The sequence below is a fragment of the Lucilia sericata genome, unplaced genomic scaffold, assembly GCF_015586225.1.
Source record: "Lucilia sericata isolate MDLA Ls3-8-SP2 unplaced genomic scaffold, ASM1558622v1 Contig000172F_arrow, whole genome shotgun sequence".
In the NCBI taxonomy this organism is placed as follows: domain Eukaryota; kingdom Metazoa; phylum Arthropoda; class Insecta; order Diptera; family Calliphoridae; genus Lucilia; species Lucilia sericata.
The window spans coordinates 492440-510756 of record NW_023994201.1 but is presented as its reverse complement, the minus strand read 5'-3'; the positions used below and the strand labels follow the sequence as shown (position 1 = coordinate 510756).

General features: G+C 30.5%; 4 protein-coding genes across 13 annotated transcripts in view; 3 read left to right on the top strand and 1 right to left on the bottom strand.

Moving 5' to 3' along the window:
- Positions 1-721: 721 nt before the first annotated feature.
- On the top strand, positions 722-9677 carry LOC119601508 (glycogen [starch] synthase). 3 transcript variants are annotated; one of them, XM_037952469.1, is made up of 8 exons: positions 722-959; positions 6794-7220; positions 7278-7351; positions 7415-7887; positions 7972-8374; positions 8444-8908; positions 8972-9107; positions 9182-9677. In XM_037952469.1, the coding sequence occupies exons 2-8, from the start codon at positions 6794-6796 to the stop codon at positions 9271-9273; spliced, it is 2070 nt and encodes a 689-aa protein (XP_037808397.1). In that variant the 5' UTR covers positions 722-959; the 3' UTR covers positions 9274-9677. The 3 variants fall into 3 exon arrangements, with proteins under 3 accessions (XP_037808397.1, XP_037808398.1, XP_037808396.1); XM_037952470.1 differs by lacking the exon at positions 722-959 and adding an exon at positions 1150-1418; XM_037952468.1 differs by lacking the exon at positions 722-959 and adding an exon at positions 6621-6729.
- Positions 9670-11269, bottom strand: LOC119601509. Its single transcript, XM_037952471.1, has 2 exons — positions 11174-11269; positions 9670-11114 (listed from the first exon to the last, which is right to left on the bottom strand). The coding sequence occupies exons 1-2, from the start codon at positions 11183-11185 to the stop codon at positions 9840-9842; spliced, it is 1287 nt and encodes a 428-aa protein (XP_037808399.1). The 5' UTR covers positions 11186-11269; the 3' UTR covers positions 9670-9839.
- Positions 11270-12823: 1554 nt separating this feature from the next.
- LOC119601524 lies at positions 12824-14217 on the top strand. Its single transcript, XM_037952491.1, has 3 exons — positions 12824-12957; positions 13025-13838; positions 13897-14217. Exons 1-3 carry the CDS (start codon positions 12856-12858, stop codon positions 14070-14072), a joined length of 1092 nt encoding a protein of 363 aa, XP_037808419.1. The 5' UTR covers positions 12824-12855; the 3' UTR covers positions 14073-14217.
- A 1952-nt stretch (positions 14218-16169) lies between these two features.
- Positions 16170-18317, top strand: part of LOC119601557 — a 47686-nt gene continuing 45538 nt past the window's right edge. For 2 of the 8 annotated variants that reach the window (XM_037952566.1, XM_037952560.1), the window contains exon 1: positions 16178-16242. Coding sequence is in view for 2 of the 8 variants with exons in the window: in XM_037952558.1 (XP_037808486.1) it covers positions 17655-17710 (56 nt within the window). In the remaining 6 variants the exon portion in view is untranslated. Of the gene's footprint in view, positions 16297-17639; positions 17711-18317 lie in introns of those variants that run through there. The other 6 variants (XM_037952558.1, XM_037952557.1, XM_037952570.1 and 3 more) reach the window with 5 other exon arrangements.

Sequence of the window (18317 nt, the reverse complement as noted above, 5' to 3'; positions counted from 1 at the left end):
GTCATAACGATGCTATAACGCTAATAAATGGTGACTATACTTGATAATTTTTTTATAATGATAACAAATTAGCGTTTAGAATAACAAAAATTTATCAAATCTATTTTTGATAAACAAAACAAAATTAATTTTGTTAACGAGATATAGAACACTGTATTATCGTCACTTTAGATATTTAACAACAAAAACAGCAGCATACATTTAGGATAAAAATAAAAACTCCAGTGCCTCGTTTCTGCAAAATGTACGCATTAAAATTTAACAACAAAATATATAAATTTCTCATAAATTTTCCGACAATTTTTCTCGATACGAAAAGTACAGAAACGGGGCACAGCATGCTTTTTACATGTAATTGTCAAATTTCACTGACTTTGAAAAATTTAACATAACGGAATTAGTGTGGTTGTATTTTCCTTTTTATTTACCACAGTTATTTAATTCACCACTTTTTCACACCATAATATATAGAAAATAAAATTGCGTTGGTAGGAAGGTTTGTTATGGTACGCTTGTCAAAAACTAACTAATTGTTTATCGGCGATTTATCATCACTATAATAAACTATGTAAATAAATAAGGTGGCATCATCAGTATAAAATCCAGCAGATTATGTATGATTGCAAAAACCCCCTAAGTATAAAAACAACAAAAACTGGTATACTTTGACAGAACTGTGCTCTTTTACAAGAACAAAGTGCCTCTTTATGATGCTACATGTTGGTGTTGTTGTCAAACTGCCTATACCATGTTAAGTGTACCCTGGATATGTACATACATATGTATAATTTTGTTTTCGTCTTAAAGAAAACAAAACGAAAATTTTGAACAAATCATTGTGGATTCTTTTATATTCAATTGAGAATTTAACGTCGGCATCAGTGTTTGACGGAAGAAGTGAAGAATTTTTAAATTGTTTTGTTGTCGGTTGGTGGTGGGCTGCAGTTTTTTTCTAAAAGGTGATAAAAGTAACTAATATAAACAGTTCTATACATAATAAAAACGGAACAGTGAAAGTAAGAAGATTACTAACAAAGTGCCATAGATGAGTTATAATGAACGATTAAAGTGGAAATAAGTTTTAATTAAATAACATAAAAAATTACTTCTAATTATTAAATCACTAACTTGATATTTGTAAAAATAATTTTGTTGATGAAAACTCATATTAAGGAAAAACTAAAACTTTAATGAAATCGAATTTGTTTTTAACAAATCATACGAAGAACGCATTCCACGCACTGTCGCCGATGTAGAGTAAATACCATTGACCTTTATTTGACATTAATCAAGAACAAACGAAAATATTTTTTTAACTCGTGAGATAGATACAAAGTTATTTTCAAGTTCTAAAAGTACTGTGCATTGAGTGAAACTATTTATTTCCTTAATTTTGTTATTGCTCTGAACAAATCGAGGTAGAATAATAATTTATTATTTATGCAACATAATTGCAAAATTTGTTTTATTATTGTTTACTTACATTATGTGGTTTTATACCTATATACATATATTTAATATTTTGGTGGTAAAATATAATTAGAAAGTGTAACGGCATTAAATATAAAAAACATACATACATATAACTATAAATAAGTATATACATATGTACATACATATGTGCAAAAAATGATAATGCAAGAGCAACAAAAATAAACATCAAATAAATAAAATGAAATAAAGTAAAGTAAAACAGGAATGAATAACAGATTAAATTTAACAGAAATTAAGCAAACGAGAGATGCCACACAAACTTGTTTTATTTCAATTAAATTATAAAATAGGTACATACATACATACATAGTTCACATAAAGGACATCTTAATTAAGTTCTAATATTTACCCACATACATACATAAATATAAGTATAGATGGATACACATGTACAATGGGGCCAATAACATTTCAATGTTATTTTTTAAAATATGACATAAGGCAAATGTCGCATTTTTTCGAATTTTTGTTTTATGTTAATAGTTTTGTGCAAATATTCATTAAATTCGCAGTTTTACCGAAATTAAATGTTAAAATATGAAATCTTTAATAATGTATAATGTAATGTAATTATGACTAAAGTAATATTTTTTATTTGTATGTAAAAGTATTTTTGAAACATGTTTATAATGATATAAACATCCAATTAAAATAAAAGTTCAAACGTAAATAATTTGTACTTTTTAAATCAGTTTAATTCTTTATTTATTAAACTAACGATCGATAAGACTATTCACACACGTAACAAATTAAGTTATTGGTATAGAAAATATGTATGTATTTATGTACATATGTGTTTTACCACAGAAACACCAAACAATAAATACCTATTTGCATTGCAAAAAAATAAAATTATATTTTATTACTTAACCAAAAAATGTTTATACATATATTTTATAGATAAATATAGGTACCTAAAGGTATAAGAACATACTTTCTTCGGTAATCATTAAATGGAAATTATCTGATAAATGAATAAACTGTATGATAAAGAAAATACTATACTGTTAGACAATATTATTATTCATTTTAATTTTTGAAGAAAAGAGTTATTTCGAATCATAAATGACCTTTTTGACATTACATATGTATTTTTTCATTATTCCCGAATAGACATACATACATATGTATGTACATAATTTAGAAAACCCAATACAAACATTTCATATTACAAAATATTTTTGAATATAAATACATATTTTTAAATAATAAATACACTTTATTAAGATCGCAATAAAAATATCAATTTTAATATTATTTTCATAAATAAAAATTAATTTTGTATCCTGATCAAATTTAGTACGGAAGAAATTTTTAATCAAATTTACTGATTAAGAAGGAGAATAATAATAAAATAAATTGATACATTGCAATAATGAAATTTATTGAAATCAGATCAGACTAAATGCGAAAAAATATAGGCTTAATCTTGAAAGATAAATGTATATATAAATGAATGTGTGTTTATTTGTTTGTTTGAAGTTTATAGACGCCCAGCAAAAAAATGTGTGGAAAAATATGTAGTATTTTCATCACAACTAGTAACCCGAAGTGCTTCAAATTCAGATGAAAAACCTATGAATTTTACATTAGCTTGTCATTGGAGGGATGTTGTTAATTTTTGACAGCTTTGAACTACATCTAATCTTATTTTTAAAAGCAGTAAAAATCCGATATTTGGATGTCAAAAATAAACCACAATCTTTCAATGACACGCTTTTGTAAATTACATTAGTTTTTCACCAAAACTTGATGTACTTCGAATATGTTATCTACATCTCTTTTCTCACTTTTAATGGGGTTTCATTTGTAAGGAAATATTTGGTTTATAAATGCGAAAAATATGTAACTGCCGGTCCACACTAGGAAACTTTTTTTGGGAAACTTTTGATTTTGCGTGAGAGAGAAAGAGAAAGAATATCATTCATCTCTCTCGCGGTACGGAGTTTTCCGTACTCGGAAACCTGTTTTGTTTTGTTATTCTTCTCATTCGTACAACAACAAATCAATGCAATTAATACCCCTGCCAGCAAATTTGAGTTTAATTTTGGATAAATGAACTAAATTTACACTATTTAGGCCAAACTTCATGCTTCTCAGTGCTAAATAAAAATATTTACAAAAACAAAATACATTATTTTCTAATTTTTATCCCATTTTTGTAAAATTTAAGTTCGATCTAATATACCAAAAAGAAACGTAAATGATAATAATTAGATAGAATAAAAAGAAAACTTTTTAATACACTAACAAGATAATTTAAGGCAGAATTATTTTTGCTCTCAAAATTTAAAAGAAAAAGTGTTTGTATATTTCAGTAAATATATTAAGTTTATGGTGATCAGTTGTGTGAATAGTAACACATTGTGAAATTTTGTAATGATTTTATTTAAAATTTAATATATAAAAAATAAATTTAATATATAATAAACATAAGTGAGAGATTAGTGAGTATAAACAATTTTAAATTATTCATAAGGTAAGAGAAATAAAGAAAATGTTTTATAAAGTCGCTTTTACTACATAAAATAGTGTAAAATTAGATAAATGTCCAGTTTCCCTATTGCTATGGCAAAACTGGAAATTTTACTAATTTTACGCACTTTTATGCTATAAAAAAGTGACTTAAAACTGAAACGAAATCGACACACTAAGTAAGTATTAAACAGGAGGAACAGTTTCTTACCAACGCGGTCACTTTTGTTCCTTTCAAATTGTGCAATATTAGATGTTTTTTAGATATTTTTACCTATACGTTGTTACGTTATGGATACTATTTAGATAGCAATTGTTTGCAGGGACGTAGTTTCTGAAACAAAAGTTTTCATGTGTGGACATTAAGGAAACTTCAAAAGAGTATTAAGAAAAACTTTCTCAACAAAAGTTTCCTAGTGTGGACCAGGTCTAAATGTACCTATTTTTAGATGTGATTAAGATGTTTGTAAAGTATGACATCAATTATTTTTTGCTGGGCGGCTAAACGGCTGGACCGATTTTCTTGAAATTTTAACAGTGCCTTCCTGTATATCTGGAAGGAACTATAGGCTACTTTTTATTTTAAAATTTCAAGTTATTAAATAACTATTAAAAGTCATATACATATCTTGGAAACTGGTACAATTAGAGTCCTCAAATTTTGCACTGACAACTTTGACATCCATAAGAATATTTTTGGACAAAATGGGCGGAATGACTATAGTGGCACCTTCCATATTAAGAAAATATTAAATCAGTATATCTCGGAAAATGTGACAGTTAGAGCTCTCAAATTTGGTCGGAGCCACATAAGTCTCAATATGATTAGTTAGGATAAAAAGTGGGCGGACTAGCAGCCGATTCCATATTAATTAAATACACAAATTCGTTTATCTTGGAAACTATTAGTGTTAAATACTTCAAATTTTGAACGAAGAACTTTAGCATCCATGTAAATATTTTGGGTACTAAATTGGCGGACTACCAATGGGGGGAGCGGCACCTCCCATATGAATTAAATACAACAAAATATTTTATCTAAGAAACTGATAGAACTGGATTCCTAAAATTTTCCAAAAAGGACTTTCATATTCATCTGAACATTTTGGGAGGAAAAAGTGGACTTTCATCATCAAATAAATTAAAATCCTTATTAGCGTTCACAAAAATTGGCGAACTTGCAATAATGTGAGTGGTATCTCCCATGTGTAAGTAGGTTTTTTTGCTTTTAGGGTAGCAAAGCACACTGGGTATAGCTAGTTCAATATAAAAATGCATTTTATGATAAGATTATTATAAATAATGACAAGATAGTAAGAGTGATGCTTTTCCTTAATCATAAATTATTAAACATGCAAATACAAAGTGCATAATAAATACATACATACGTACATATGTATAGTACATACATATAAGAAAGACAAATTGAAAAATAGCGCCAATTGTATGCACACGATAAACAAATTATATTTATATACAAATATATATGAATGACCATACAAAAATTTTGGCAATGACAATCTAAACATCATCACCAGTTGGCAATAGGCCCATTCAATGATGCGATCATTTGGTACTCATATGTACATATATCCGGTTGTTTCTGTATATACATACACATATATAATATGAATATTTTTGTTAGAAGTAATAATTTACGCTTTGATGAGATTTTTAACTTCCTTTATTTTCACAACATTTTTAAATTTTATAAAAAATTAAAAAAAATGTTCCCTACGTAAAAGTTTATTTATAATTACTAAAACACATATATAGTTACTAACAATAAAAAGAAGCTGGACAAAGGGTTTGAAGTGATTACAGTTTATTATTAATATTTTTTCTATTACGTAACTTAAATGTATTAATAAATTGTAATTCAACTGGCGTCTTTTGGTCCGCAATCAGTAAAAAGTGTATTGACAACAAATAATATATTGTTGTCATAAGTGTTTAGTTCTCTAATCTATCATCCATGTTCACTGATTGATGAAAATATTTACTCCTCACGGGGTTTACACGTACTCTAGAAATGCAGTGCTAAAATTAATTAGAAAGCCTTATAGATTAAAAAAAAATTGTTGCATGTATAGTAAATCGACACACTCTGGAGGGAAAGCAAAATCGTGTTTTTTACCTCTCTTGCATTAGTGGTTGTTCGTGAGCTACACCAATTTCCAAAAGTTATTTTTAATTTTTATTGTAAATTAAAAAGAAATTTGAGGGACATATTTTCAAAATATTATTTAGTGAAAATAATACTATACCTACTTACATATATTTAGATTACGTATTTACTTTTAAAAAAAATACTCTAAAATTTAAAAAGATAACTAAAAACATCTTTTTTAAATCGGTCCAGCACACAGACGGCTATCCCTTGACGTAAATTATTTTGGGAATCATCATAAAACAAAAAGGTTTTCTAAGCCGAGTAAAATTATTAATTAGAAGATGTAAAATCATGACTACTTTAAAATTGTTTACGGTTTAGCACTATATAAATACTACCTAAACATTAGTAAGAGTTGGACTAATGTTTAGGTAGTATTTATTCGAAATCGTTGGTAACACTTAATACAAGTGATGTGATTGGGGCTTATCTGTAAGCTAATCAGAGAAATAATATAATTTTAAATATTTTGCATTTAAACGTATTAAAGTGTCGGTATTGCAAACACTGAATTCTTAATGTTGCGGAGACAATTATCTTTTCGATTCGAGGACGAAGACTATGGCCATAATGGTTATGAAAACAGGGTTCGCTAGGATTTCGGATGTTTAGCATACGAAAGAATAATATTTTATTTTTAATTGGTTACAGATGAATCGACGTTATTCACGCGTGGAGTCCGGAGGGGACTTAAAGGACTATTTCGATCGTGGAGATATCGCTTCTCGTGAGAATCGGTGGACTTTTGAAATTGCTTGGGAAGTAGCAAATAAAGTTGGTGGCATTTACACGGTAATACGATCGAAAGCTTATGTGTCAACAGAAGAAATGGGCGAACAACTGTGTTTAATGGGTCCTTATAAGGAGCATTGCGCCCGCACAGAAATTGAAGAAATGGAATTCCCTCGTGGCAATCCTCTTTTAGATGCTGTCAATACTATGAGATCTAGAGGCTATAAAATTCATACTGGTCGCTGGCTAGTCGATGGGAATCCCCAATTGATTTTATTCGATATTGGTTCAGGGGCATGGAAATTGGACCAATTCAAATCCGAGCTGTGGGAAAAATGTCACATTGGTAAATTTTGCATTTATTTCGTTTTTTTGGCAAGAATTTATAAGTCTCATTTTATAGGAATTCCCCACTTGGACATTGAAACAAATGATGCTATTATTTTGGGCTACATGATTGCGGAGTTTCTGGAAGAGGTACAAAGTAATTTGAGTCCTATTTAAAGAATTTTACTAACTTTTTAAAATCTATATATGCAGTTTCGCAATCGAGCTGTCGATTATTCCCAAGCCAATGAATTGCAAGTTCCTCGTGTAGTTGCTCACTTTCACGAATGGCAGGCTGGCGTTGGGCTTATTGCTTTGCGTACACGTCACGTTGAAGTTGCTACTGTATTTACTACTCATGCAACGTTGTTGGGTCGCTATCTTTGTGCTGGAAACACCGATTTTTATAATAACTTGGATAAGTTCGCCGTAGATGACGAGGCTGGCAAGCGACAAATCTACCATCGCTATTGTTTAGAACGTGCTGCCACCCATTTGTCGCATGTCTTTACCACAGTCTCTGAAATTACTGGCTATGAGGCCGAGCACTTGTTGAAACGAAAACCAGATATTATAACGCCAAATGGATTGAATGTTAAAAAGTTTTCAGCAATTCACGAATTCCAAAATTTACATGCAATGGCCAAGGAAAAAATTAATGAGTTCGTTAGAGGTCACTTTTATGGGTAAGAGATTTGAATTGCTAACTTCGTTTTAAAAAAAAACTTCGTTATGATTTCGTAATCAACTTAATCAATGCATTATTACAGACACATGAACTTTGATCTTGATAAAACTTTGTACTTTTTCATCGCTGGTCGATATGAATTTGGTAATAAGGGTGCTGATATATTTATCGAATCCTTGGCCCGCCTTAATGCCATGTTGAAACACGAAAAGCCAGATACAACCGTTGTAGCATTCTTGATTTTCCCCACCAAAACTAACAATTTCAATGTCGACTCTTTACGCGGTCATGCTGTAGTCAAACAATTACGTGACACCATTAATAATGTACAGCAAGGTATTGGCAAAAGGTTATTTGACTCCTGCCTCAAGGGTCACATACCCGGAACTGAGGAGCTTCTTACAAAAGACGACTTGGTTAAGATAAAGAGATGTATGTACGCTATGCAGCGTGACAGCATGCCACCGGTTACCACACATAACATTGTAAGCCGAGATTATATATCTGTCTAAATGCTAACTCATTAATTAAACTCTGTTGTTAAAAATCTATAGGTGGAGGATTGGAATGATCCCGTCTTAAGTGCAATCAGGCGATGTCAGTTGTTCAATTCTGTTAATGATCGAGTTAAGATGGTATTTCATCCTGAGTTTTTGACTTCAACCAATCCTTTGTTCGGTATTGACTACGAGGAGTTTGTGCGTGGTTGCCATTTGGGCGTATTTCCATCATACTATGAGCCCTGGGGCTATACACCAGCCGAATGCACAGTTATGGGTATTCCTAGTATTACTACAAATCTATCTGGTTTCGGTTGTTTCATGCAGGAGCACATTAGTGATCCCAAATCCTATGGTATCTATATTGTCGATCGCAGATATATTGGCTTAGAAAACAGTGTTCAGCAGCTCTCCAACTATATGATGGAATTCTCAAGGCTTAACAGAAGGCAGAGAATTATTCAGCGAAATCGTACGGAGCGCTTGAGTGATTTGCTTGATTGGAGAACACTTGGCATTGTAAGTAAATTGAATATTCTCATCAGATATCTCAAATAATTTGTTACCTTATTTTATGTGCAGTACTATAGACAAGCACGAGTTAAGGCTATACAAGCTGTTTATCCAGATTATGTCGATGAAAGTTCTGTATACGGTTCTCGTAATAATTTGAGTTTCTCTAGACCCTTCAGTGAGCCCCCAAGCCCTTCTTCATCAAGTAAGATTTGCTAAAAGATTGTTTTATTACTGCCTTGAAAGGTACATGACATTTGCTTTCCTCTTTTGCTTTAGGACATACAACTCCGGCCCCTTCAGTACATGGTTCCGATGATGAAGACTCTGTTGATGAAGAAACCGAACTCAAGGAATTGGGTATAAAATAAATTTGTATGTGCGTGTTCCTATTTTACAATAATGACCATGACCTTTTACGTATGATTGCTGCAATATAGCGCGCACACATTTTTATAACGTTTTTAAAAATGACACAAAATGATGATTAATTCGAACAACTCAATAACAATGATAATCAAGTACCTCAAGAATTTGAAAACAGTTTAATCCTCAAACTTTGATATACAAACATTTTAAAAGATTTTTTAACTTGTTAATAGAAGAAACCTTAATTATCAACAAACATAGCCGACGTTCACTTTTACAATTAAAATACTAATATAAACTATTCAATTTTATGATGACATTAGAAAAATTTAAAGAAAAATAAGCTAAAATATTAAATTACTATTAATTAATTATTTAAACAGTAAAAACAAAATTGATTAAAATATTTCAAAGGTTTTATTTTATTTTTTTGTGATTATTTGTGTGATTCGTATGATAAAGGAAGCACAAATATTGTAAGTTTTGTGTAGATCAAACGATGCTGAGGACCTAAATTTTTATTTGAAATGCCTACATATGTAAGTATTTTCTTTCTCTTTAAAAGGATTTACTGCATATACCGACGGCTATACTTCGATCTAGTAAAAGTATGACGACGTCTACGTACATTTTCAAGGTCATCATTGTTAAAAGTATCATATTCCAAATATTCATCTTGGGCTTCTGGCAACTCCGCCCATGGATCGGAAGTAGTGGGAGATGATTCTGTACCGCTTCCTTCAATGTCGTTGCAGTTTTCACTAATGGTCCCATTGGGCAATCTGCATTTAGTTTTATCTTTTTGCCAACCACCCCGATGAAAATCAAAATCGTCTTCGGACTCAACGTCTTCAATGTGGGGTCCCATTACTGGATACCATTGCGGTGGATACATTTCGAAAGGAGGTCTGGGATAGGTCATGAAACATCTGTTGCACTGGGCTGGTACTCCTCTTTGTAATACATAGTAATATGTTAAATGCTGACAACGTCTACAAATTGAATGTTCATAATTATCCATTCCTACTTTATGGCCACATGCAACATAGGGCCAATAAGGTATGGAGACACATTTATTTCGCATTCTAATCAGATGTTTCTTACGTGAATGGTATGGAATATATTTTACTATTTCACGACAATTCTCTTCTAAATAGTCTACATTTTCTTCCAATGGAAGTGTATTTTCGCATAGAGTAACACGTTTGGCCATCATTACTCGTGAAATACATTGTTTGCCACAAACACGATGACGTTTGCGATGGCAGTGAGCTGCTGTCGAAAACTGCTGAGTTTCACAATTCTTCGATGATCTTACTATTATGCAACAGGGATCGGTGTTATTATAACCTAAGCCAAATTTACCACCTACTCTTGAAGTATTCTGATGGAAGTGGACTATGTTTTCATTGCGATAAGTTATATTTCCCTGATGATTTTCTATAATATTACGAATTTGGTTCGTCAGACGTATTATATTTGTGGTATTTAGGGGCTTTGCGGCTGGTGAAGTGAAGTCTGTATCGTTAATGCCCTGTACTACAATTTTCTCTTTTACTAGAAACGGACAAACTGGACACTTCGTTATGCAGGCAACAGGACTCTCCACAGCTTGACATACATTTTTACATTTTTCTAGATTCTCGTGACATTCCTGATATTCTTTCAGCGTTGGCTGGTCATAATGTTGAAGTTGCGTGTGAATTACAATGGGTTTTCCATCCACAACTTGTTTGGTTGAATGGTTCCAAGATGTTCCATCTATAACTGTGATATTTTCGTAATTTTCGCTAGCGACCAATGTGCACAAACACGAATTGAACAGAAATGTAAGTGCGAATACCTTAAAATAGAAAAGACCATAAAAAATTTGAACAGATTACATTACGTTTCTGTATTTACTTTAGCCTTCATTACTTAAAAATTGATAAAACTCTTATCATATAATTGACGAGCTAAATATGTCTTATTCAAACAAAAACTTAAACGATACTAAACCGTTGAAAATTAACAAAAATATTTTTCGATTACTAATACATTCCATTATCGCAAAGATAAGTTATTTTTTTTAATGCAATTTCTGTAGTATCAGTAACAACAAAAAATTCAATCTAGTTACTGTTACTGTTCACAATTTTACTCTTTATGAATTTTTTAAATTATTATATTAATGTAACGTAAAACTGAAAATTTGATTTATAATTTCCTCAATACAGCGGAGTCAGGAAAGAGTAAACTAATTAATGCAAGTCCTTTTCACAATTTTCCTAATATAATGAAGTCAGGATAGGTTCACGGTCAAATTAATTTTTTGCAAGAAATAATGGACTAATTAGTTATATTAAAATGTTAAATAGTAAAGCGATGTCATATATTTACATATCACTAGAAAGACAAAAAATAGGGCAATACTTAATAACCGATTTTTAATATAATTTTTTTTTTTTAATACTACGTTTTTGAACGAATTTTTTTGGTTCATTTGAATAGGTTCATCATAAATTGACAAAACAAAAACAATAACAACAAAATGAAAATTTCAAACTTTTTTAATTTTATAGACATTTTTATAAGGTTTTACAAAAGATTTAGTAATGAGTGTATCCGCCCATTATTCGATATAACTTCGAAAATTCGAACTTAGTTAAATATATAAAGTTATAAAAATTCTCAATTAATGACAAGGAAAATTCGGGAAAAGCTTTTTTAATTCCTTCAATTTGAGCTTCTTTTGTGCAATAGTGTCTGAACGACTTAGATATATACATACTTTACGAGAAAGAATATCCCAAACCTTTTCAATAATAAATAGTTTAGAAGAGGCTACTCCATACGAATCTACCCTTTTTTATCCATACTATTGAAGTAAGGATGGGCGAATTATTTTTTTAAAAGAAAATGTTAGAAAAATGTGGATACATGATTTCAAGCATGGCTTTATAATTATTAGAGTTCAATACTAGATAAAAGAAATTTAAGCTCACATGTTTCGTAGTGTGAAATTGCTCCCACACGGCTATGCAGATGAATTTGTTAGAGATATTCCTTTCAAAAATCATAATTCAGATCTGAGTTGGGGTACAACTTTTGCGTCATCGCAATTATTTCTAAAGGGCGATCAGACTTGTGTTTGTTGCCAAGCTTTCGTCAGAGTTGCGTCTCACTCGCACAGTAAGGTGACGAGCAACATTGAGGTATTCGATTGGTAAAAAGTGAATAACCAGACTGCTTTATACACTTGTACGTTTAAAAAGTATTCGACTTTTATTATTGGTATTGGATATGGTGTACATTGACACATTACATTATTGAACATAATTTTGAGAATATATCTTCTTTAAAAGCCTTATTAACTTAAAGCAATTTTAAATCCTCTAAACAAAACAACACTAATTACATTTTGTCAAAACACTTATGAATTTCAATTCTAATGGGTCATTGGTGTTATCAATTGGTTCTCTGAGAATGGTTTTTAAAGATCTTTAATTACATCATTACATTCATAGCATAACAAAATTTAAAAAAAAAAAACTTTTAGTTATTCAGTATGAATTCAGATGTGATAGGAAATACAACTTATAGTAATGGGAGGAATACGCTTTCTTTGCATTTTACCGTCATATTTTTTTGTTTTAAACATTTTGATTGCGAAATTTAATTTAATTCAAACACAAAGTAATGGCCCAGTGAGTAAAATTACATATTAAAAATTATCAAATTACAACAATGTTTTGGTTCTATTGTAATGATTAGACAACTGAAAGATGTCCTGAGGGATATATTCTTTACACAAATCAATTATGCTATCCGAAGGGAAATTCGATGAAACGATGTCCAGACGGATATATTCGTTACACGAACGAATTGTGCTATCCAAAAGGAAAGAAATCGGATGAAAAGGAGACACAATTCCAACAATCAGCAATCGTTGCCACACTTATTACAACTGCATTGCGTTCGCCTGTGGGACAAAAAAATAATAGCTGTCCATACGGTTCTATTATGATCAAAAATAAATGTCGCAAAATTCTGTGCTCCTTGGGAGAATATTACAAGGGCTCATGTTTACATCCAGTTTGTCCCTCAGGATTGGTATGGCGTGGTAAAAAATGCCAAGAACCAGGGTATATCACAACAGTGATTGAAATTCAAAATGATTTCGTTAGCCATGTGAATGAAAACCCAATTGCCTTGTCAAAGAGCCATAAAAATAATGTTGTATATCGTTCATCAACGACAACCACTCATAAACCCTTCACTACGTCAGCAATGCAACAAAAAAATACAACAATACCAACATACGTATCAACATCGACTACGACAAACAGTCCAATAAATTCCCAACATATTGACTGTTGTAAAGTGTTAACTCCGCGGATTTGCAAATTATATGGTGAAAAATGGGTGTGTTTCAATAGAAAATACCAGCGCTGTGATAGCCGCATTTGTGCATCACCAGTTGTTTATTTGAAAGCACCTGCAATTAAGCACGAACCTCCAGTGCTTATAATGCCCCCCAATCCACAACTGACCGACTGTGAAGCAAATGATTGTCGCAATAATTTAAGTAAAAGTCCATTTTCCAATTGTATTGTATTTTATATACTATTTCTATACTTTTTCAGATGTTGATTGTTCTGGGTGCGCTACCCTTCGTTCTGAAAATTGTTCTCCATATTGTTACCAGTACATTTGTCCAACTGACACTTGTTCTTTTATGGATTTAAATGAATATTGCAGTTATTATTCAGGACAAAGTGGATGTTTGCCTACAGACGGTTGCCTTTGGAATTGGTGCTAAGGAAATACATATAGCACATTTATTTATGTATATTTATCATTAATATGTACAATCTTATCTGAAATTATCAAATATATGAAAAAACGTAAATTTTACTTTTAGATACAAGTTTATGTAGTATGTGCTTTAAAATGGCCCATATTTTGTAATATACAGTTCAAAAAGACCGAATTTTATTTAATGGTAGTCTTGTAGTAAATGAGAGATTTGTACATATAGGATCTCAGTCATATTTATGTATTTATCTAAGATTTATAAAAGCTTGCTTTACCTTATAAATAACATTTAAATGCGCATATTTTCAAGTTCTTAAGTTAAAAATCAAACACCAATTAGATTAGTTATCCTGTATCGTATTTAGATTTTCCATATTTTTTCCAATGACGAAATAAAACATTTTACAGTTAATTTCCCTTAAAACATGTTTTAAGTATTAGCTCTTCGTTGCCCAAGTTTAATCGTAGTTAAACAGATAAACAAAACACATTCTGTAGATTATCCTTCTGCGTGTTTAATTAATGTTCTGTTTCTAGTTTCCATATTATACAAAATTCAAAAATACCAGTTGTTACGATAATGTACCAAAATATCCACTCTTACAAATTCTTATTTTCTTATTTCATGTTTGTATCAAAAAAGTACCAGTTGAAAAACGAACAAGTAGCAGAATTATCCTTTTTATAGATTTTCGTTGAGTTTTTATTTATGTATATGTTTCTAGGTTAATTCAAAAAATATTCAAAAAGTACCAACGAGTTCCCCTTTTATAGATTTTCATTCAATCAATATGCAGCGTGTTTAATTTTGCGTTTCTATGTTCAATATTATAAAAAAACAACAAGTAAAAAAGTATAGTCGGGCGTGGCCGGCCATATGATACCCTACACCAGTTATGAATATTAAATGTGATTTAGTTTTCATAATAAAGTATTTACATATCTTCAAACTAACCTTGTTTACGATACATTTAATCAATTTATGTACGAAAAACTAATTTTCAGAAAGAGAGTTTATATGGGGGCTAAGGGCAAACATGGACCTATCCCGGGGCCTGATCTTTATGAAATTTTGCAAGGTCATCAATGATTGTACAAAATTTATTTGTGCCGCTTTTTATCGAGATACAGGTATATTAAACATAATTATGAGCTCAAAGGCTCTTCGGGGGGTTCTGTTGTATGGGGGCTAAGTGAAATAAGTTGAAAATTGCGACCTGTACCTTACGCACAAGGTTTACATGGACAGCCAGCCATCGACTCATCAAATGATTCTAAGCCAATTGATGTACTTTAAGGTGGGTATAGGACGAATATTTTTGTGTGTTACAAACATCCGCACAAACCCAATATACCCTCCCCACTAAAGTGGTGTAGGGTATAAAAAGTACCGGTTGAAGAACTAAAATGGATTTCCATTCCATCAGGATCCAATATGTCTGATTTCATGTTATGTCAATAATTCAGAAAATCCAAAAGTACCAGTTGAATGTCGAAGGAGTTATTTCGTACTTTTTCCATTAACGAATTAAAAATTATATTCATAAAAGTTGCAATATCGTTAGTCCAGTTATTATGAAATAACAATAAACAGAAATCAATGTTTTATGAAAAAAGTAACAAAAATAGGTACAATTTCCACTCCTCAAACGTCCGAATATCCAAAAAGTACCAGACACCTGTCCGTTTATTTTTTAATGTATAACGAAAAGTATTAATTAGTCGTTATAATTAACTACTCCCATATATGGTACAATATAATATACATATGTCATATTGAAGTCTTCCATATATGTAGTTCTGTCAATCTTCAAACAATTTTATTATTTTCGGTGTGCGAGTGATTTTTTATTTTACACGCCAAATAGAAGCCAAAGTTTACACTTGTATTTAACAAGTAAACATTAATGTTACATTCAGATGAGAAACATACTAACGCCTATCTGGTTACTCAGTTAACGGTACGTCACATAACGGTAACGTTACGGAACTTAGAGACTAACGAGGTTTTAAATTTGAAAAAATAATAACAAACAATCAGCTGTGCAAATGGTATTACCATATTAAATATTAATTGATAAAAATGTTGTTTATTTTGTTCAGTCATAAGAAGAAATTTCGACGATATGGTTGTGAATCGGTTGGGCGGTGATAATAATTGTGATTGAAATACGGTAATACATACATACTCCTAGAAATCAAGTGCAGAATTGTAAATATTAAAAAAAGTAATAAAAAATAATTATCTTATACCTATATGTAAATAATTAATAACACTTTACTAGTGTTTATAAACCGGTTAACCGGTTAACCGAAAAACCGGTTTTTATTGCATATTTCGGTTTTTCGCAAACCGGTTTTTTAAAACATTGGTTTTCGGTTAACCGGGTTATCCGGTTTTTAAGTCTCGGTTAACCGGTTTCAAAAAAATCTAATTTATAGTACAAAATTGTATGTTTTCTTTGATATTTTATTGTGATTTTTAAAAATTTTGGATAGATAATTTTAAACATTATTTTCCGTTTGTGCATATGAAAACAGACCTAAGATTGTTAAACAAATATTATCTATATACTTACTTGTTTACTGCGTGAGTATAATAAAAATCGAGAAGTTTCTCAAACGTTCTCAAAACGGACTTTATTTATCGAAACATAAGGATTGTTGTTGCCGTCCGAGAACTTATGCTGCTGGGGTTTTTCACAAACTGTAATGGCGCTTAGGTTGATTGACAGGAAGTCAGAATGACACCTGTCAATATTCCTAAGCGTCATTCACAGTAATTTGAACAACCACAGGCGTAGTGAGTGGAGGGAGGTCACTGTCTATGTCGAGACAATCGTCGCGAACCTGAACACTGTTTATAGTTCTGGGCATAATTTTTGCTATTGATATATATGGTTAATTTATCCCTCGTATGGCAACTTCCATATACCTAACGAATCAATAATATCTTCAGATCTATATAAGTTTGTTTTCTTATGATATATATTAATGTACATATCTATACTAAAAAGTGCAAATATCTTATTAAGTAATTTATAATATTTCGCAAAATGGCATTTTTCAACTATATATTATAATATTTTAAAGATTTCCAAACATTTCGGTTAACCGGTTTAACCGGTTTTTTATACTCGGTTAACCGACAAACCGGTTTTTTAGAAATGGTTAATTTTCGGTTAACCGAAAAACCGGTTTTTCCAAAAGTCGGTTTTTTATAAACACTACACTTTACATATAAGTAATATGCTGCCTTCTATTGACGTTCAAATTATATCTGCGTAATTAAGAATTTAATTTGGAATACAAATTATGTTAAAGGCATTTTAAACAAGTGAGAGAATACAGAATATATGTATATATGTATGTACATATATGTACGTAGTATGTATGTTTGTAAATATGAAAATTATAATAAACACTTATGCATTTTCTATTGTACGCAGTAATAATTTTATTTCTGTTCTCTTCTCTCATTGTATGTTGAATTTATTTTGTTTTGTAGAATTGGCTGAAGTTCAATTAATGATTTTCTAACAACAGAGAGCGTTAAGGAAATATATACATGCACATATACATACATATGTACATATTTGCGAAATCAAAACTCCCACCAAAAGTTTCAGTTCATTTGTATCCGTGAGTGCAATAATATGAAATAAAATAATAAATTTGTATATAGCAGTTTGATGTATTCATTCAATAACAAACCAATACAATAAGCCAAAGAAATAATAATTAATTTTATTTAAAATTAAATGCATACATAAAGAACAATTACCTACCAAAGAAAACAAAAATACGGAGTAGTGTTGTACATATTTCAGTAAATAAGTACTTACATATGCATGTAAATAAATAAGGCCCGTATTCAGAAAGAAGAATGTAAACAATATTTAAAATTTTGTATGAAAACACTAACAAAAACTGAGTAGTTTTCATACACAATTTTAAAAATTGTTTTCTTCTTTCTGAATTCAACTATTATAACTAATATGTATGTAAAAATTGTTTGTGCAACATAATAAATAAACAAAATGTCAAAAGCAAACATTTAACTCAAACAAAATGCATATGTACATGCAATCATCCGATTTTTTCCAAAAAAATTATTTTGTCTGCAAAAGGCTTTCTTTTCTTCATTTCTACCAAACACATGCAATAATTTAATAAATTATTCAATATTGTATTAAATAATTTATACGTCTTTCTTTTTGAACCCTTCACCTTCGCGAAAAGGTAAAGG

What these genes read in the sequence shown, in the direction of transcription:
- LOC119601524 (XM_037952491.1), top strand. Translation starts at nt 12,856, where the DNA reads ATGGGAGGAATACGCTTTCTTTGCATTTTACCGTCATATTTTTTTGTT. An exon ending in AAACACAAAGTAATGGCCCA is followed by an intron (nt 12,958 to 13,024) that starts GTGAGTAAAATT and finishes TGTAATGATTAG; the next exon opens with ACAACTGAAAGATGTCCTGA. An exon ending in TGATTGTCGCAATAATTTAA is followed by an intron (nt 13,839 to 13,896) that starts GTAAAAGTCCAT and finishes ATACTTTTTCAG; the next exon opens with ATGTTGATTGTTCTGGGTGC.
- LOC119601508 (XM_037952468.1), top strand. Translation starts at nt 6,661, where the DNA reads ATGTTGCGGAGACAATTATCTTTTCGATTCGAGGACGAAGACTATGGC. An exon ending in GTGGGAAAAATGTCACATTG is followed by an intron (nt 7,221 to 7,277) that starts GTAAATTTTGCA and finishes CTCATTTTATAG; the next exon opens with GAATTCCCCACTTGGACATT. An exon ending in ATTGGAGAACACTTGGCATT is followed by an intron (nt 8,909 to 8,971) that starts GTAAGTAAATTG and finishes TTTTATGTGCAG; the next exon opens with TACTATAGACAAGCACGAGT.